We start from the raw sequence: 17,089 nt of genomic DNA, 5'->3' as shown, positions 1-17,089 counted from the left end.
AAACAAAGCGAAAAGGAACCTATTCTTCAGCGTTGATTATTTCTGACCCGTGTGAACTTTCCCAAGGCCTTCGACTCTTATACATCAGTCCCGCTTATGCCAATTTCTGCTTCCTCGAGTTTCCCCTTCAGCCTTTGCTAGATGGAGCTCTGCTGACGTCACAGAGTTCTGCACGGCAGAGGTCCCCGGAGCTCCCTCTAGATGGGTTGAGTGGCTCACGCTGCTCTCACCGCTCTAACCAAGACTGGACTTAGGATCCCGCCACTCTTGGTTATGCTTTCAAATTACAGAGCGTATTTTCATGAGATTAAGGAAAGGTATGCATGAATCAATTCCACAGTATTTACGGAGAGCCTAGCATGAACGGGGAAGGGGGAGGATGTATGAAAGTGGCACATTGAAATATTTTAACACGATATAAAAATACAAAGCCTTAGTCTTAGTCTTAAACCTTTACCAAGTATCAGGAACTAACTCTGCTGAGAGTTAGAGATCAGAGTCAGATTTCAAAATTATTTCTCTCTCCACAGTATTGCAATGAATACAAATGTAAACTGAGAGATTCATTTCAGTTCCCTAAAGCTCTGGAAAACCCAAAGAAGTATTTCTTCTATTCCAAAACTACTCGGATATGCTTAAGGATAGCATCCATCGCCCTAATGATAGCAGGAGGGTTCCAATTACAAGAGTTTCAATAACTTCATTCAATGAATCATGCAGGGGAGAAATTGTTCCCAGACAAAATGCCAAAAAGAAAAATCTAGTATTTGCCCTTGTATAATAAACACCCAAAAATCTAAAACAAAGCTCAACATGATTCCTTAATGCTAGTTAGCTAAAATCTATACAATTATACTAATCTTTTTATAAGTAGAATTAAATAACAAATATCCCAAACTCCCCAGAAGGGATTATCATTTTAGACTACGTAATGAGTATCTTTAGAATACAGAAGAAGCCAATTTAGTCCTCTCTGGCATTTTATTTCCTGTTTGATCTCACTAGATTGCTTCCATCAATCTAGTTAAAGGATGCTTTATCTAGTTAAAATACAGTCAAAACATCATACTTCATGCAATAAAGAATACGTTTACATCGTATCGTTACAGTTCTGGTAACCCGAAGCGAAAGGCTTTAGATTCGAACTGGATGTATTTAAAGAGATTGACAAAACAACTGAAGTGGCCTAAAATACAGACCTTCCTGCAAGTGTTTTCTACCATGCTGATAGCCAGAGGAAATTGTGCCTTAAACACACTCCCTGGGTTGAAATAGAATAATTGGGAATATCTACTTATTGAAGAGCTTCTCAAACTGAGAAATAGCTTTAAATAAAGAGCTAAAATAAGGGAGAGAAAGACTGTAATTATAGGTTTTATTTTCAAAGTCTGATAAATTCCCCCGTTAGATATCAAAATTTAATGCGACGCTATTCACAATTCATAAGTATCAAAACTATTTTTACTAGTGCTTGCTAATTTCTTAAGTTCCCCTGACATGGCACAAAGCACCAATCAATCTACCGGCTGTAGAACTCCATAAGCACAAAGCACACTTTACATTAAACAGATGAAAACTAATCTGAGATCTTGCCTAGGGACTTGCTTTCAAACATTTTCATAATTAGTCACTTGCTATCGAATTTGAATTAAGGGCATCTATATATAGTTTCCTTACTCTATCACAGCAGACTTTATATGAGAACCGGGGAGCTTTAGAATAGGCCCCAAACAGCTGGGTATCAGGCCTCAAGCAATTGCTAAATGCAACAAGACACACTAAAAACAACTAACGACGTTCTCTATTGCTCACCCAGAGCCAGGCCTCAGAGGCTCTGCAGTCATTTTTCAACATTCAAAGACACCACATTATAACACCAGCACATATGTGGTGTCTTCTAATGTCCATGTGTATCTTAGGCGGAGGGGATCTCGAATCCTCCCCTTCCCCACCGCAAGCATAGAGCGGGGCCATTCCCTTCCAAGCAGCAAATACCAGCCTGCTCCCAAACTTGAGGTACTTTTCCTCAGTGAGGGCAGAGGACAGACAGGAACCCCACCTCCAGAAGCAGATACCATCCTGGGTTAACAACTAGTGAATGGAATACTCAAGTATACTTACATGAAGAAGTATTTGCTCCTTCTGTTGATACTGATATTCTAATGGGAGACTCTATAAAACAAAGAAGCGAAATGAGGCTTTATTGAGGCAGGCGGTTTGCATTCTTACATCAGAAATGTGCCAGGCTCAGGGATCATCCAGAAAAAGAGGACTAGAAAACAGTGCAATGGAAAAGCTGAAGCATTTCGAAGTCAGAGGAAGATGTATGCAATATTCAAAGACCACAGAGCACTCCTTCTGTAGTCCAAACCCAAGGGATGAAAGTGGAGTCGGTCCCCCTGCAGAGATAGCCCACATACCAACTGATGTATGAACTTCCTAGAAACATGACACTGAACAGATCCACAGGACAGGTGAGATGGCCCATTCCTTCTCTCAAGTGTGCTCTTGATTTTCAGAAACATGAAATCAAAGAGAACAATCCCCATATTCAGAGAGAATGAAAGTTCACTTCCTTGCGCAGAGGGAATAAAAAAAAAAAAAGAAGAATGAATCTGTTCTCAGGCAACATGGTCTGCATAGATGCCCTGACCGAATACGGTGATGAATGAAGTCCATGCAAGATCCATTGGAGCAATTATGGTAGGGTCAAACAAAACACGCTAAATAAACTCCTAATATGATCATTGGAGATGTCTGGTGGCAAGATTCTCTTAGGTAGCAAGTACAAAGGAAGGGAAGCTGGTATTTAAATACAGACAGAGCATAAAACACGACTCATGCAGAAAAAAAAAGCAGGGGACCTACGGGTTTTTATTAGTCAGAAAGAAGAACAAGTTAGTATCAAAGAGGGACTGAAATTCAGCAGCCAGAAAGTTATAAAGATTCAAATTATGTATCGGAAAATAATAGTGATTGTCTCTCCCGATTCCCGAGAAGCACCACATCATCTGAAAAGCCCAGGTTCCTAACAGCATCGACTGGAGTCAGATAGTGAAGCCCCTTATACGAAAGAAATGCCTAAGTGAAAGGGGAAGAAAATTCAGATGACTCAACAATTTTTTTTTCTTTCTGTTGTTCTTTTTACCTCTTTCTTCCCCTCCCTCCCTAGCTGCCTCCCTTCTCTCTTGCTTTCTTTCTATTACTCAGAAAAGTACAAGCCTCTTAGACTCCAGGATCATCCCACCCTGTAAGGTGAGTACGTCCATCTTAGGAACAACACATGACTATGCCCTAAACATGGTCAAAGCCATCTGGGATACAGAGAGAATTAACCTTTATGATACTGAACACTGGCTTTGAAGGGAAGAGGAGAAACTGATGAAGGTAAGTCAAAAAAGGCTGTGTTCAATCATATGGCCTCCTACAGCTTTTCAACAAGGTACAGGTCATAATGAAGGAAATCAATGATGCCAGAACATTAAATACGGGGTAACGGGAAGGAATACTGGGCTAGCTCGAAGGCTCTGCTCTCCTACTTGCTGAGACATGTGACTTAACATTTCTAATGCTTCAGTTTTCCCATCGGTACAAGGAAGAAAAATAATGTCTTGTTTCACACATCTACTGTGAATACCCAATGAGATGTAAGAATCTTTGTAAACTGTGAGGCGTCATGCAGAAACAAGTTATTATACTTCTGAAGTGAGTTTTGAATCTAGGACTCTAAAAATGTGCCTCTAATTAAATATGAATTTTTAAATATTCCAAGGTCCTGTTAACTATAGAATAATAGAAGTTAAGGAAAGTAAAAAGAAAAAGAGAAAAGAAAAGGAAAAGATTCACAGCAGATTAATTAAATTCACAGCTAATGGGGAAATCGATGAATTATGGTTAGGCATGCATTAGTAGAGCTGGGTTAGAAGTAGCTATCTGCTCAGACTTTAAATGCTACCGGCAAATATTACAGGCGAGGAAGAAACAAACAAAAACAAACCAAGAAGCAATGCACCAACATTTGAAAAATTCAGGCGTCTTAACAGTATTTTCTCTAAGTTCAGTGACCACAACTGCTCATTAGGAGCCCAGAGGTCAGAGTTTGGACACGGACACATTAACCAGGAACAAACAACAGTGGATGAAAGGAACAGAGGCAGCTGAGAGAAGGACCTAGAAAGATTGTAAAAATGTATAACCCAGATGTCTTCTTTCCTGGTCTAATGTCACTAAGTTGTATCTAGACAGTTCTTTTTCCCATGCATGCCTCTCAGGCCCAATTTCAGACATACGGCAAGAACTGTACTCCTTTACGTAAAACCTCAAAAGGCAACAGGAGCTGGAGGAAATACTGGAGCAGAAAACAAGAACAGCTACGATCTGGATGCAGAGGGCATTCTGATTAGTAGAAGGTGCAGGCAGCAGTTAGGTCTGTCGTTCTGGTTAGTAAAATTTGGTGAGCTGCTTTTCCTTACCTGAAGACACATATGCTCGTTCAGTTGAGGCTGGCATGCCAGTGACAACGTCTGTAAAAAGAAAAGGTGATAGGAGATTATGATGTATAATCAGGAGGCCGGGAGCCACTTCCACAGCCTGCCTTCACACTGAAGAAGAGTGTAAAGGAAGAAAAGTATTGCAAGAGGGTGATGAAAGCCCAGGCTCTATCCACCCTGAACGTCAGAAATGAAAAAAAAAAAAAAAAGCTGTCCAGATAAGTAGTTCTTCTTTCTTGGGCAAAGAGCATGAGATGAGCTATGCTGGAGTAAGTACGTAGCAAGAATTCCCTGCCCCCGTGGGGCTGGTGAAGGACAATATACAGCAAAGAGGCTGTGGGTTCCTTCTCAGAAAGGAAGGCAGATAGCAGAAGTAAAAAAAAACAAAAAACAAAAAATGAAAACCACATCAGAGCTGTAGGATCAAAGCTGTGGTCAGAATTTTTAAGTTGTCAATCTTTGGAGAACTACATGTTTGTTCAAAAACAAAGCAAGCGACGTTTCTAATTGGGATTGGTGAAAAACGTCAAGTTCTGGCATTGAACTCTAGAGAAAATTGCCAATGATAACCCAGATGGGCACCTTATCTGATAGACTTTTCGGCTACTCCGGGCAGGGCACAGCGTTAATAGGAGCTCCCAACCCAAGGGAAGGAAGGAGAAACTACATTATGGTGGGAATTGTGACGGTCTTGTGTAAGCGTTGACATGCTTTCAGTTTACTGCCTTTATAATGGAACAAAGGACGATGACATTGTTTCACCAATTCTGTCTTCTTCCTGTCCTTCTGCAAAGGGTTTCACTTGCTAAAATCTAGTATTTTCAGTAAGGCAGAGTTTTATGAAGCCTGGGAAGATGTAGTGAGGCGATGAGGAATATCATTCAACTTTCACTGTTGGTATAATTATTGTTAAATGACATAATACTTCACTATTTACTAACCAGGACAAAAAGATAAGTTGAATCTATTGTGATATATATACACACACACACACACATATATATATATATATATATATATATATATATATATATATATATATATACACACACACACTATGGAAGTTACCAGAAACTCCTAAAATCCTAAGCAAATCATATATGTTATCATTTTATGTTTGAATTAGCAGCCTGTTAATCATGGAGTTAGGAATGTTCACGATCAACACAACCATCTTTAAGTATATATGTGACCATTTCAGGTTTCCATGGCAGGCCTAGTCCAGTAGGTAAGAAGTCTTAATTTAACTGGCAATGTTTCTTCAACCTCAGGTGCTTCTCTAGGGATACAAGGTCTTGCGGAATCCGAAGGGGAAAAAATGGCATGTGAGATTCAGCGGAGATGTTTAAGAATAAGCATCAGGCGAAATATGAATATATAAAGGTCAGAAATACACCTTTAGTAAGACCAAATGTGTCTCTCTTGTGAAAATTAAGTAATGGACAGTCCTCTCTATTCAAACATTAGGAAGACCAACCATTCAAGGTGTGAGATTATTATCAAGCCACCAAAGTAGCCTCCATTGCTTTTTATACCCACAAAAAATGGGAAGAAGTGAAAGGAATCAGAATGGGAATGTATATGATACCCTTTGGATTTTCTCATGCAGCAAGCATTAAAGAGGACAGTCTGAGTTGATACTATGGCAATATCTGTTTCTGACATGACCACAACTACTTTTCTTGACTTGGGCTGTAGAAAATGAAACTGTTCTTCTTTGGGGGATATTTAATCTGAGAGAAAGATTTTAATCAAAGATTCACAACATTTATCTTTCCCTATGAATACGTATTAGAAGATCCATGTTTCCAAGCAAGTGCCCACATAAGGAGAGAGGTTTCCTTTTCTGTCCTTCAGGACCCATCAATGACATGACAGCCAGACTGAAGTCGTAAGCTCAGGGTCACAAGAATTGGGCAAAGGTCCCAATCCCAGCATGAATATCAAGACTCTTTTCAAATTTATTTTTGACAAACCAAGTAGTTGTCCACTGTGACCTTCCAAGAAAAAAAAAGAGAAAGTGAGAGCTTTTCTATCTCCAACATGAAAGATCTCAGATTAGAGGAAAGGTTAACCATAACATTTCCTTTTTAAATTGAATGTTACATAAAAGTACCAGAACAGGAGGTTACTATAAAAATCTATCTACACAGAGACAACTTAAAATAATTTCCCTTCCTAAAAGAATATTAATAATAACAATCATCTCCCTTCCTAAAATTAGATATTTACTCTGGAGACCTTAAAAATATCTTTAGCAATTATCATTCCCAATAGAAACCTTCAGAATTTTCTTGGGGGAAACACAAGTCAGAAGTTGTATACTTCTACACGAAAAGAATCTCGCTAATAAGAAAAATTACTCTTTTTGATTAAAATCACTCAGCAAGCATTTTTATTCATGTTTTGGGTAGAATTCATAGACTTACAAAACACCTTTTTATTATAAGCGATGGAAAATAATTTCGTTGCAATTACAGATTTAAAAAAATCAAGTCCTGCAATTTCTTGATGGTTATTTAAGCGACAGATTTTCCTACAGTAACTTGATATATTAAATTCGTTAATTTATAAAGGACATCCCCTTCATTAATGCAAATTAATGAGGATTTAGAATGATCAGGAACTGAACACAGCTGAGCCACTTATGCTGAGTAGGCAAGTAAACATAAGGAACATTAGTATATCTGCCATGTTGGAATGCTTTTTTAATCGGATCTGCTCTCACGAAAAAGTTGCACTGTCTGAAAAATGACACCTTGTGGAAAGGAATTTTCCTAATTATTATGCATGCATGACTTGTTTGAGATTTCACCATGAGCACAATATACTGAATATAACTATTTGGCAAAAGACACATATACACAGATACAGAAACATACACATGATGTGTCTGTATGTATTTAAACATCCACTTCTGCGACGCCTTGTTATTCCAAAAGTACAGGTTATTATTGTGTGTGCAAAAAAAATACGACCAAGTCATCTTTTTAAAGATTGAAAATGGGGGCGCCTGGGTGGCACAGCGGTTGGGCGTCTGCCTTCGGCTCAGGGCGTGATCCTGGCGTTATGGGATCGAGCCCCACATCAGGCTCCTCTGCTATGAGCCTGCTTCTTCCTCTCCCACTCCCCCTGCTTGTGTTCCCTCTCTCGCTGGCTGTCTCTATCTCTGTCAAATAAATAAATAAAATCTTTAAAAAAAAAAAAAAGATTGAAAATGGGCCGACTTATTTGTTAGCACTAGTAAAGATGACTTAAGGAATGTCTTCAAGTGTCTGCATTCTTGCTCATCATGAGAGCTTATGAGAAAGCAACTGAGAAATTTTGAAATTAATAAATGATGTAGAGACAGAATGGATACTATACACTGTAAAGACAGCTCCTTTCCACTCGTATTGCTCTTCTTTATTAGCCTTCATGGGAATGCAATATAATACACCATACATGGAGACTGCTTTCCAAATTACAAAACATTTTATATGATCGTCAGTATAACTCTAGCTTGTTTACCAATATCACGGCATTTCCAACAATGCCATCAATTTGGGAGAGGGGGAAACTAAGCCTATTACCCACGTGAGCCAAGTGTTTAAAGGACCAATTGATACATTAGGCAAATTTTGTGGAAATAATATTTTTTGTTCATCTCAAAGGAAACAGCAAATTTATGGCTATGAGCCCCATATTCCTGTGGGATCTTGAATCGCACTCAAATAATTTTTCTCCTGATTAAAAAAAGAAAATTTAGTAGAGGATATGATTGATTAGTTTGTATATTCTCTTGTATTAATCTTTGAAAAACCACAGTACTTAATTAATTTGAAAACCAGTTAGGTCTATTACTCTCCTCCCTAATCTGATGCCCAGGAGTTTTTATGGAGCTTCTTAGCTGAGAATTAATTGCGAAATTAAGGTTTCCTGTATAAAGACCAAGCCAAATGAAACGCAAATAAAAATGAACGTAGAGTGTGCGATCTGTGTAAGCGTGGTGTATGCGGCCTCTTAAGCTGCCATATTTGAATTTGTGAAAGGAATCCACCCATAAGCCATCATGTGATGACAGCTGCCTATGAGATCCTTCTTTATATGAAACCCCAACTGGTCTTTCTTAGACCCACATAGTCCCAAAAATAATTAGCAGATTGCATACGTGTATATCTGTTTACTGTGTGGCAAATTCTTTTTTCTACATGAGATCGGGATTAAAAGGCACTGGAAAAGACAGAAAACATATAAATTTCTAAAACATAGCTTAACCTAGTGATTGGCTATATATATATACACATTCTTCTCTAAATGTTCGAAAACAGTGAAAATATGGTCATTATTTCGCTCAAGCATATAACAATTCAAGGAGGATTCTTGGGTTTTTGTTATCAATTCGTTTATACCTAGTTGCTACTCTAAGCAAATCTAAACAATGAGTCTCACCGCAGAAAGTTCCTAATATCGGATGGAAGACTTTTACGATCCGAGCTAATTTTTCCCTGAGAGTTATATAGCTGTGTTTTGGAATTAAAAATAGTGTCAAATAACAAGGTCATCTTGTTACAATTTTCACTTTTTTCTGGGGAGAAAAAAACACAATCGCTCGTGCGTATCTTCCCTCCCCTTCCCCCTACCATCCCTCCTAGAATCTTGTACCAAAATATATTCTAAACATCTTCGTGCAAAGAAGGCACTTGTGTGAGAATTTCAGTATATCACAAGGAATCTTTTGCACAGGATGGAAGTTGGATAATTAGCTCAGAGCAGCATACCAGGATCTTTGAGCAAGGCAACCTGTTTAGGAATTATCAGACCACAGTTGTGTACTGGAGAAATATGGGAGCAACGAGTGAGACAACACAAAATTAACAAAATGACTAATATTTTGTAGAAAATATAAATTAAAATCTCAAGGGGAGTACTACACAATATAATGTTTTGACAACATGTTCTTATTTTTAAGACTTTTTTCTAGGACCCCCAGAAGGAAATGGAATTCTTGAGAATTCTACTCTCTCAGCCCAAGTCAATAATAAATACACAGTTAGGGAGAGAAGGTTTGGCCATGTGCAGCTTATAACCACAGTAGAGTGCTCTTTTTTCCCTCTGTTTCTGTGCAGTGTTTGCCCAGATTTCTAAGGAGACAGGGATGTGACACCACAAGTTCGTGTATCTGAGCCCCAGAGAGCTCCGGACCTGAGCTGAGACTTCTTTGATAACTAGAATTGATCCGAATATAGCAAATTCAAAGAGAACAGAAGAGGCTGAAGGATCAGAAAGATTATTTATTTTCTTTTTGGTTATGCTTCAACTAAGCCCCTGAGGTGCTGGTGGAAAAGAAAGTCTCCCAATATGCAGAACACACTAGCCTTGTCTTTCATGATGGCTGCCAAGCCACAGGCTCTGACGAAAAGCAGACCGCCCACAGCCTCTGAGAAGAGGGGCGTTTCTAGGCGGCCATGTTTCCAGTTTCACTCTCCTGGGTTGAGCCCACGATGGGCACCTGACCAGAAGGCAGATGATTCGTAAGCTCTCTAGGTCTTTCGAAATGGTCTGGCACATAAGTTCTTTCAATCACATTCTTGCAATGGGGAATTTGATTTGGGAACTAAGAAAACAATCACACAATAGGAGTTAAAATGGAAAGAATGCCTTAAAAAGAGCCGTGAAGAAAAATATGGCCAAGTGAGATCATAATCAGGTTAAAGTTTGTAATTATAAAGAAGCACCGTTGAAAGCAGGAGAGGTGAGAAGATAAAAGAAACAGAAGCTTCAAGAAAGTATCTGAAGCACATTAAAGGCAGAGACACTAGAAAGAAGATCCAGAAACTTCCATTTACTTAAATCTTTAGATATGACCTGGGTACATTTTTCTCCTCTATCCCCAGTTATAACGAAGTTCCAACTCTTCCCCAGAGAACCCCTCTCTCCTTATGCCTCACACCCTTCCTTCAGTTTTTTTTTTCTTTTTCTTCACAAACCGAATAATCTACTTAAATATTCCCAAACACACAGTCAGATACAGAGTAAGCTCTACTGGATCAGGAACTCAAGAAATCTGGGTTGAGTTCTCCTTTGCCACTACATATCTTGTGATTCTGAATGTGTTTGTTTTCAGACACACGCTAAGTTCACATTTCTTTTTAAATACAATGAGAGGGTTGGAAAAGGATGAAGTAGTCCTAAAGTTCTAAGAAGAAAATAAAAAACAAGACCACTCTGCATTGTAATTAAGATTCTCTATTCTCCCTCAGATGCTCTATGGAAATCAGTAAAACCTCATTCTGTAAAGAATTTCAGTTGGTTGTTTAAGAATGCCTTCCTTTCGGGGCGCCTGGGTGGCACAGCGGTTAAGCGTCTGCCTTCGGCTCAGGGCGTGATCCCGGCGTTCTGGGATCGAGCCCCACATCAGGCTCCTCCGCTATGAGTCTGCTTCTTCCTCTCCCACTCCCCCTGCTTGTGTTCCCTCTCTCGCTGGCTGTCTCTATCTCTGTCAAATAAATAAATAAAATCTTTAAAAAAAAAAAAAAAAAAGAATGCCTTCCTTTCAATATTCTAAGAACTTCTCTTTACTCTTGTCCGGTGAAAAAGGCTGATCGTCAAAAACATCCCGACTTGCATTTCTCTATGGTCAATAATAAATACTCAAATCCAAGACCAGTTCTTGAATGAATTAACATGGAAACATGAATTGGATGTCTCCCCTATGAGAGAAATGTTAAAAGCCGTATTATCCCTTGGCACCCCAAAATTAATAAAAAAATAAACCCTATGGGCTTTCACCAGGAATAATATAGTAGTAAATAATTCACTGCTTAATCCTGTAAATCAGAAAACATGGGATAATATAATAGTATTGTAAGCACTCAGTGAGACCATGACACTTATTCTAATTGTATTTTCCTGGGAATTTATAGTATACATAGCTCTACAAATCTAATCCAAGTGTCAAAATCATAATTCAATAGCATTTACCACGGGGAGACACATTGGACCAAGCCAATGACAGGCTGAGAACAAGCTACTAAACATAGCACAATAGGAAAAAAAAAAAAAAAAAGAATAAGCCACTGAAATCGGTTTTTAAATCTGTGTTTCAAGTTAGCATCCTATAAAATTCCTCATGGGGTAAAATAACACCAGCAGCATACTTATTGCTTAACCTGGGCTGATGAACACGTAAAGCGATGCTACCTTTACTCATATAAATTTTAAATGGCTTTTACATTTTCAACTATAAACGCAGCTCCTAAAAATAGTGATGGAAACTACTTTTCACTGTTGTCCTCTAGTCTCTCTGGAAGGAGGCACTTAAAATTAATGAACTCTGATTACCCTGCAACAGAGCAGTTCATTGGGGAATCCAGAGAAGGCTGGGGATTAACTTGAGATTTTTCTCAACCCCGTTCCATCTTTTGACCTTACTCCCTTCTCCCTGTGCTAGTAAGTCAACAGACGCCAACTCCATCAGTCTCCTCCAGAGCTGACCCTTCAAGTCTCTTTCGCTCTCCCCTTGCCGGCCTTGCACGTTTACCTTCCCGCTTTCAGAGCCCAGGCCTCTGCAGTGGGCAAACTTTCCCCTCTCCCGCCTAGAGGGCAGCAGTGTCACTAGGCTGGGCTTTATAACACATGACAGGGCTTGTGTAGGCAGTAGTTAAGTGCCATCATGCAAAAGGGAAAAGAAGCACCAAAGGGCTTTGAAGTCACATTTTATTATTTCACGAGATGGAGACGCTCCCTGCTGTAGCTCATCGTCGGTTTCTAGAGATGACTCCATCAAATTGTGGAGGAGTACGGTCTCCTGAGCAGACAGCCACCAGCTGTGGTTCTTTAACTTCCTGGATAACTCAGAGAAGTTGCTGGAGGGTAAGTGACACCTTCTATCTCCAAGTCATTCATTTGTTTAACAAATATCCCTGGCGCCGTTCTCAGGGAAGCAGAAGGTGAACACTAGACATAGTAGGAAGGGCTTTGCTCGAAGACTCTCCTAATTTCAGAATTAATAGGCCTAAAAGAAAATTGATAGGCCTCACTTCCTACGACCTAGAGCCAGCTGTATTAAAAATACATATGAGAACATTCAAATTTCTAGGACTGAGTCAGGATTGTATTCTGTTAACACACACACACTACATATATTCATATATAATATACATATGTACATACATATGTATGTAATACACATATATCCCGCATATACAAATGTATTCTGTATATAAATACACACACATATATATACACACGAACATACTCTGTTACTGATAGAGCCAAAGACTTGACAGCCCTCCCTGACAAATTTAAAGAGGAAGTATAATCTCTTTCAGCAACCCATTCTGTTTCTGCCATTCAGGCCCTATTGAAATCCTTAAAAAACAAAAATCTATGTATGTTTCAGGTGTATGTCACCTCAGGGAGTAGAGACACACTCTTACGGAAGTGCGTGTTATGGAAGATACACAAGATACTTGAAGGATATGGTTTTCCTTCCTTGTTTCTTATTTGTTCACAACGAGATTTAGTACATGAGTTTAGTACAACTCTCACCACATCTCTTGATTACTCCTTTTACAGCCTGAGAAATGGAATGTAGTAGGTATCTCTTACCATTGGAATCCACAATGGTGATATTGGCAGAGGCACTGTCGTTTCCTAATTTGCTGGTTACTCTGCACATATATTCTCCAGAATCAGCCAGTGATGCCTTGTTAATGCGAAGTTCTGACTTCCTGTAAGATCAGGACAAAGTGGTCTAAGTATATTTCACAGACAGACATTGACCATCAAAATCTATTTCTCTGTAGTTTCAGGGTTCTCAAACTTCCCCTCCCCACTCCACACATACCACCTTAAAACACAACTTACTAATAGACAGATGTGGGATTTGACCAAGAGTGAAGATGAGATACATGACATTTAACTGATACTATGGACATGGCCTTAATTTTATCACCCAGATTAGCAATTTAAAGAATGTCTTCTCTAATTTTTCTTTTTATTCCTCTGCCACCACCACTAAACATATTATGGCTCAGATTTTTTTTTTTTCAAACCAATTGGTGAATTTTCTTCCTTTCTATATCTAAATGTCATCAGCCACTAGAAAGACTTAAAAAGTGTAAAATCATTTACAAATCTGGTAAGGACGGACACATAAGGAAGGCCAGAATAGATTAAAATGCTCTGCACTTGGGCGCCTGGGTGGCGCAGTCGTTAAGCGTCTGCCTTCGGCTCAGGGCGTGATCCTGGCGTTCCGGGATCGAGTCCCACATCGGGCTCCTCGGCTGGAGCCTGCTTCTTCCTCTCCCACTCCCCCTGCTTGTGTTCCCTCTCTCGCTGGCTGTCTCTCTGTCACATAAATAAATAAAATCTTAAAAAAAAAAAATGCTCTGCACTTTTCTCAGTACAGTAACATCAGGACTTATGTTTATTTTGAATCAAAAGGATTTACAAAAGAAAGAGAATTCTTCTTTAAGAAGATTCGCATTGCTAGGAGCACGGAAGGATACAAATCATTCTTAACATTGAAATAAATATATAATAACAGCACACACTTTTATAAAACTGCATATTAAATCAATATTCAACACTCTTTCAACATGGGCAGCACTGTGATTTGCATCTGTCTATGTTTTACTGTTGCATATAGCCAATAATTTAAGCAGTCTCCACGATTTAAAAACACAGAACCACTGGCGCTGGTTGCATTTACTAAAGACTTTTTAAAGCATCCCTGTACATGCACACCTGGTCCTGACTGCCTGGACTCCTGGGATGACAACAGGGAAAGAAGAAGGCAGGAAGCTAAGACAGCAACTCATAATTATATGCAAGGCTCCCATAAGTTACACCTTCTTAGTTTTATCGCGAATTTTCTGGTCTTCTTGTCATATAATATTATTAATCAAATTCAATCACTTATTCTAATATAATTAATGAAAATTCAATTCCTACTATTCTCTTCCAGTCTATTGAACTGCACCACCCACCCAGTACCATATGTAAGCCTTAGAGCCTTCCATCATGGTGCTTTGGCTTGTGCCCTTTCTTCCTCCTAGAATGGAGGGTGGCCCATATTTCAAGATATTGACTGACTTTTCTGGAGCACCTCAAGTGCCAATTCTTTCAGCACATCTTCCATAATCATGTCACTGCTGCTGCTCTCTTCTTTGTCTACATTCTGATAGCCTTCAGTACCTCTCCCATGATCCCCACAGTTCTTGAAGTAGATCGTATCTGTCCAGCTAGGACACACACTTTGGAGGGGGCGTCCATAATTTAAACTTCTTGGTACCCTCACAGTTCTATGAGGACATGCCACTGCTTTGTCCTTGGTACATCCTTAAACATTATAGGATGAATGTGTGAATAAAGGAAGAAAATATTTGGATGCTCCCACATAAGCTCTCTCCAGGACCTAATGTTCCTAAATGTTGGCTGCAGGAAAAGAGGATGCCTTATTAAGAGGGCAGAGACAGTCGGAGGAGGTCCAGACCAACGCAGCCACAGTCAAACCAACATGCAGATTGACAAATTAATGACTCAGAACAATGTCAACAGGTAAACTTGAGAAAACAAAACAAGGTGTACCATACTCAAATAAACTCTGACGACATGAGGATGAACAAAAACAGGCTTTTTGTTGTTGTTGATCTTGCAGGAATTCTCAAAGTCTTTAATATGCTAATGTACTCTGACTCTTTAAGAGGGGAATATATTATTTAGTTACTCTCAAACTTATTTGATGGTGGAATCCTCGTCATCCACATGGCATATCTATTCATATTTCCTGAAAATGATGGTGCACAGAACAAAGTTGATAAAACAAAAATGGATCTGGGGCGCCTGGGTGGCTCAGTTGTTAAGCGTCTGCCTTCCGCTCAGGGCTTGATCCCAGGGTCCTGGGATCGAGCCCCATATCAGGCTCCTCTGCTGGGAGCCTGCTTCTTCCTCTCCCACTCCCCCTGCTTGTGTTCCCTCTCTCGCTGGCTGTCTCTCTCTCTCTGTCAAATAAATAAATAAAATCTTTTAAAAAATGGATCTAATATAATAATAGCCTGTTTAGCTGTAATGGGGTGGGGGGATCCCCAAGGGCCATTTATGCAGGGACGGTCACATATTAATCAGAGGGCTTCTCCACAAAAGTTTCTCTGAAGTCTATCCTTATAAACCAAAAGAGAACAATCTGAGGGCAAACATCTTGGCAAGTTGATATTCAGATCTAATTACAAGCTACGAGAACTTTTAAAAGTATCAAAATACAATATTAGGATATTACCCCCCAACAAGTCGTGTTAACTTTTAAGCCTGGTTTTGGTGTATTCAAATCTGGTGTTTTTCTTAATGGATTATCAGCTATTTACACAAATTTGTCCATACATGCCATGTTTCCTTCATGACACACACCTATGAAGAGCAGTCAGAAACAATACAAATACTGCAATAAGCTTGTCCAGCCCCAAACCGCATAATTAGCTAGAAGAATTTTCATGTACAACCATGGAACCACTAAAAATAAGCGATAGCTAAATCATGAAGAAGTTCAGGTTGAGGGATAATATCCTGGTTTTCAACACAGAAGAAAAAGTGAATTCCTAAAATAAAAGATGGTAACTTTTCTTGTTAAGCTCCCAATCTTATCGCAACAACAACCCAAAAATGTACAACACTTCAAGATATAATAATTCCAAGAACACTTCTTTCCTATTTATGTAAGTTGAGGGACAGTCCCTGATGATATATGAGGAGTTCTTTCTTGACCCTGTGCCATTAAAATTTTAACTACTGAACTGGATCCCACTATAAGAAACATGGTAATCAGCTTTATAGTTAACATAATCTTAAAGGGATAGTTCTGAAAATAAAAATTCTCCTAATAGAACTACACAGTATTTCCTGGAATATTATTCCAAGTAATGCTGATAAATTTTATGCTTAAAAAACTAAGAAAAAAATTTCTCTATGCTCAAATATTGCATTGAACAAAGTCAAATAGATTTCTTTACAACAGTACCTCTTAGTGGTTTTCATGCAAATATGTACTGTGAATTTCTAAGGCAGGCATCACATGTAGCGGAGGTATCCTTTCAACAGAGAACACCCTTGGGAATTCTAGGACTGAACATCAATGGGCTAAGACCAAGATTCAATTTAATCAAGATAAGCCTAGCAAATACATTCCAGTTCAAAAATCAGTAGCAGAAGTACGACTTGGAGAGACGTGCCTTGCCAATAATATATACAGAAAAATGGATTTCAATTAGCCACGCATTTAACATTATGCCGTTTTAAACAACTACTAAAAAAAGAAATAAAAAAAGAAACTTATACACTGTTTGGCCATATTAATATTAAAACAGCATAAATCAAATTGGATAAAAGTCTCAATACACGGCTCACAGGCTGGATCACATCTAGAATATTTAATTAGGTTTTGAAGTGGCATCTGATGAAAGCTCTCACAAACTAGGGGACTTTAGAAGAGGTTGATCACAGTTGAATAGGGCTTATAAATCTTATCACTAGAGAAGATTCTGTTAAAGAAACAGAGGTCCTACGGGTAGGCGACTATGAATAAGATACGGGTAGTTTTTTAAATATATTTCATGGTTGTC

General features: G+C 38.9%; 1 protein-coding gene across 1 annotated transcript in view; it reads right to left on the bottom strand.

Moving 5' to 3' along the window:
* Positions 1 to 17,089, bottom strand: part of NRG1 (neuregulin 1) — a 1,040,075-nt gene that overhangs the window by 139,525 nt on the left and 883,461 nt on the right. The window contains exon 3 of the mRNA XM_045779292.2: positions 13,083 to 13,204. Coding sequence (XP_045635248.1) covers positions 13,083 to 13,204 — 122 coding nt within the window. The remainder of the gene's footprint in view (positions 1 to 13,082; positions 13,205 to 17,089) is intronic.

Source organism: Ursus americanus, chromosome 27 (assembly GCF_024610735.1).
Source record: "Ursus americanus isolate L20-20 chromosome 27, mUrsAme1.1.p, whole genome shotgun sequence".
NCBI classification, from domain to species: domain Eukaryota; kingdom Metazoa; phylum Chordata; class Mammalia; order Carnivora; family Ursidae; genus Ursus; species Ursus americanus.
This window is presented reverse-complemented; position numbering and strand designations above follow the sequence as displayed.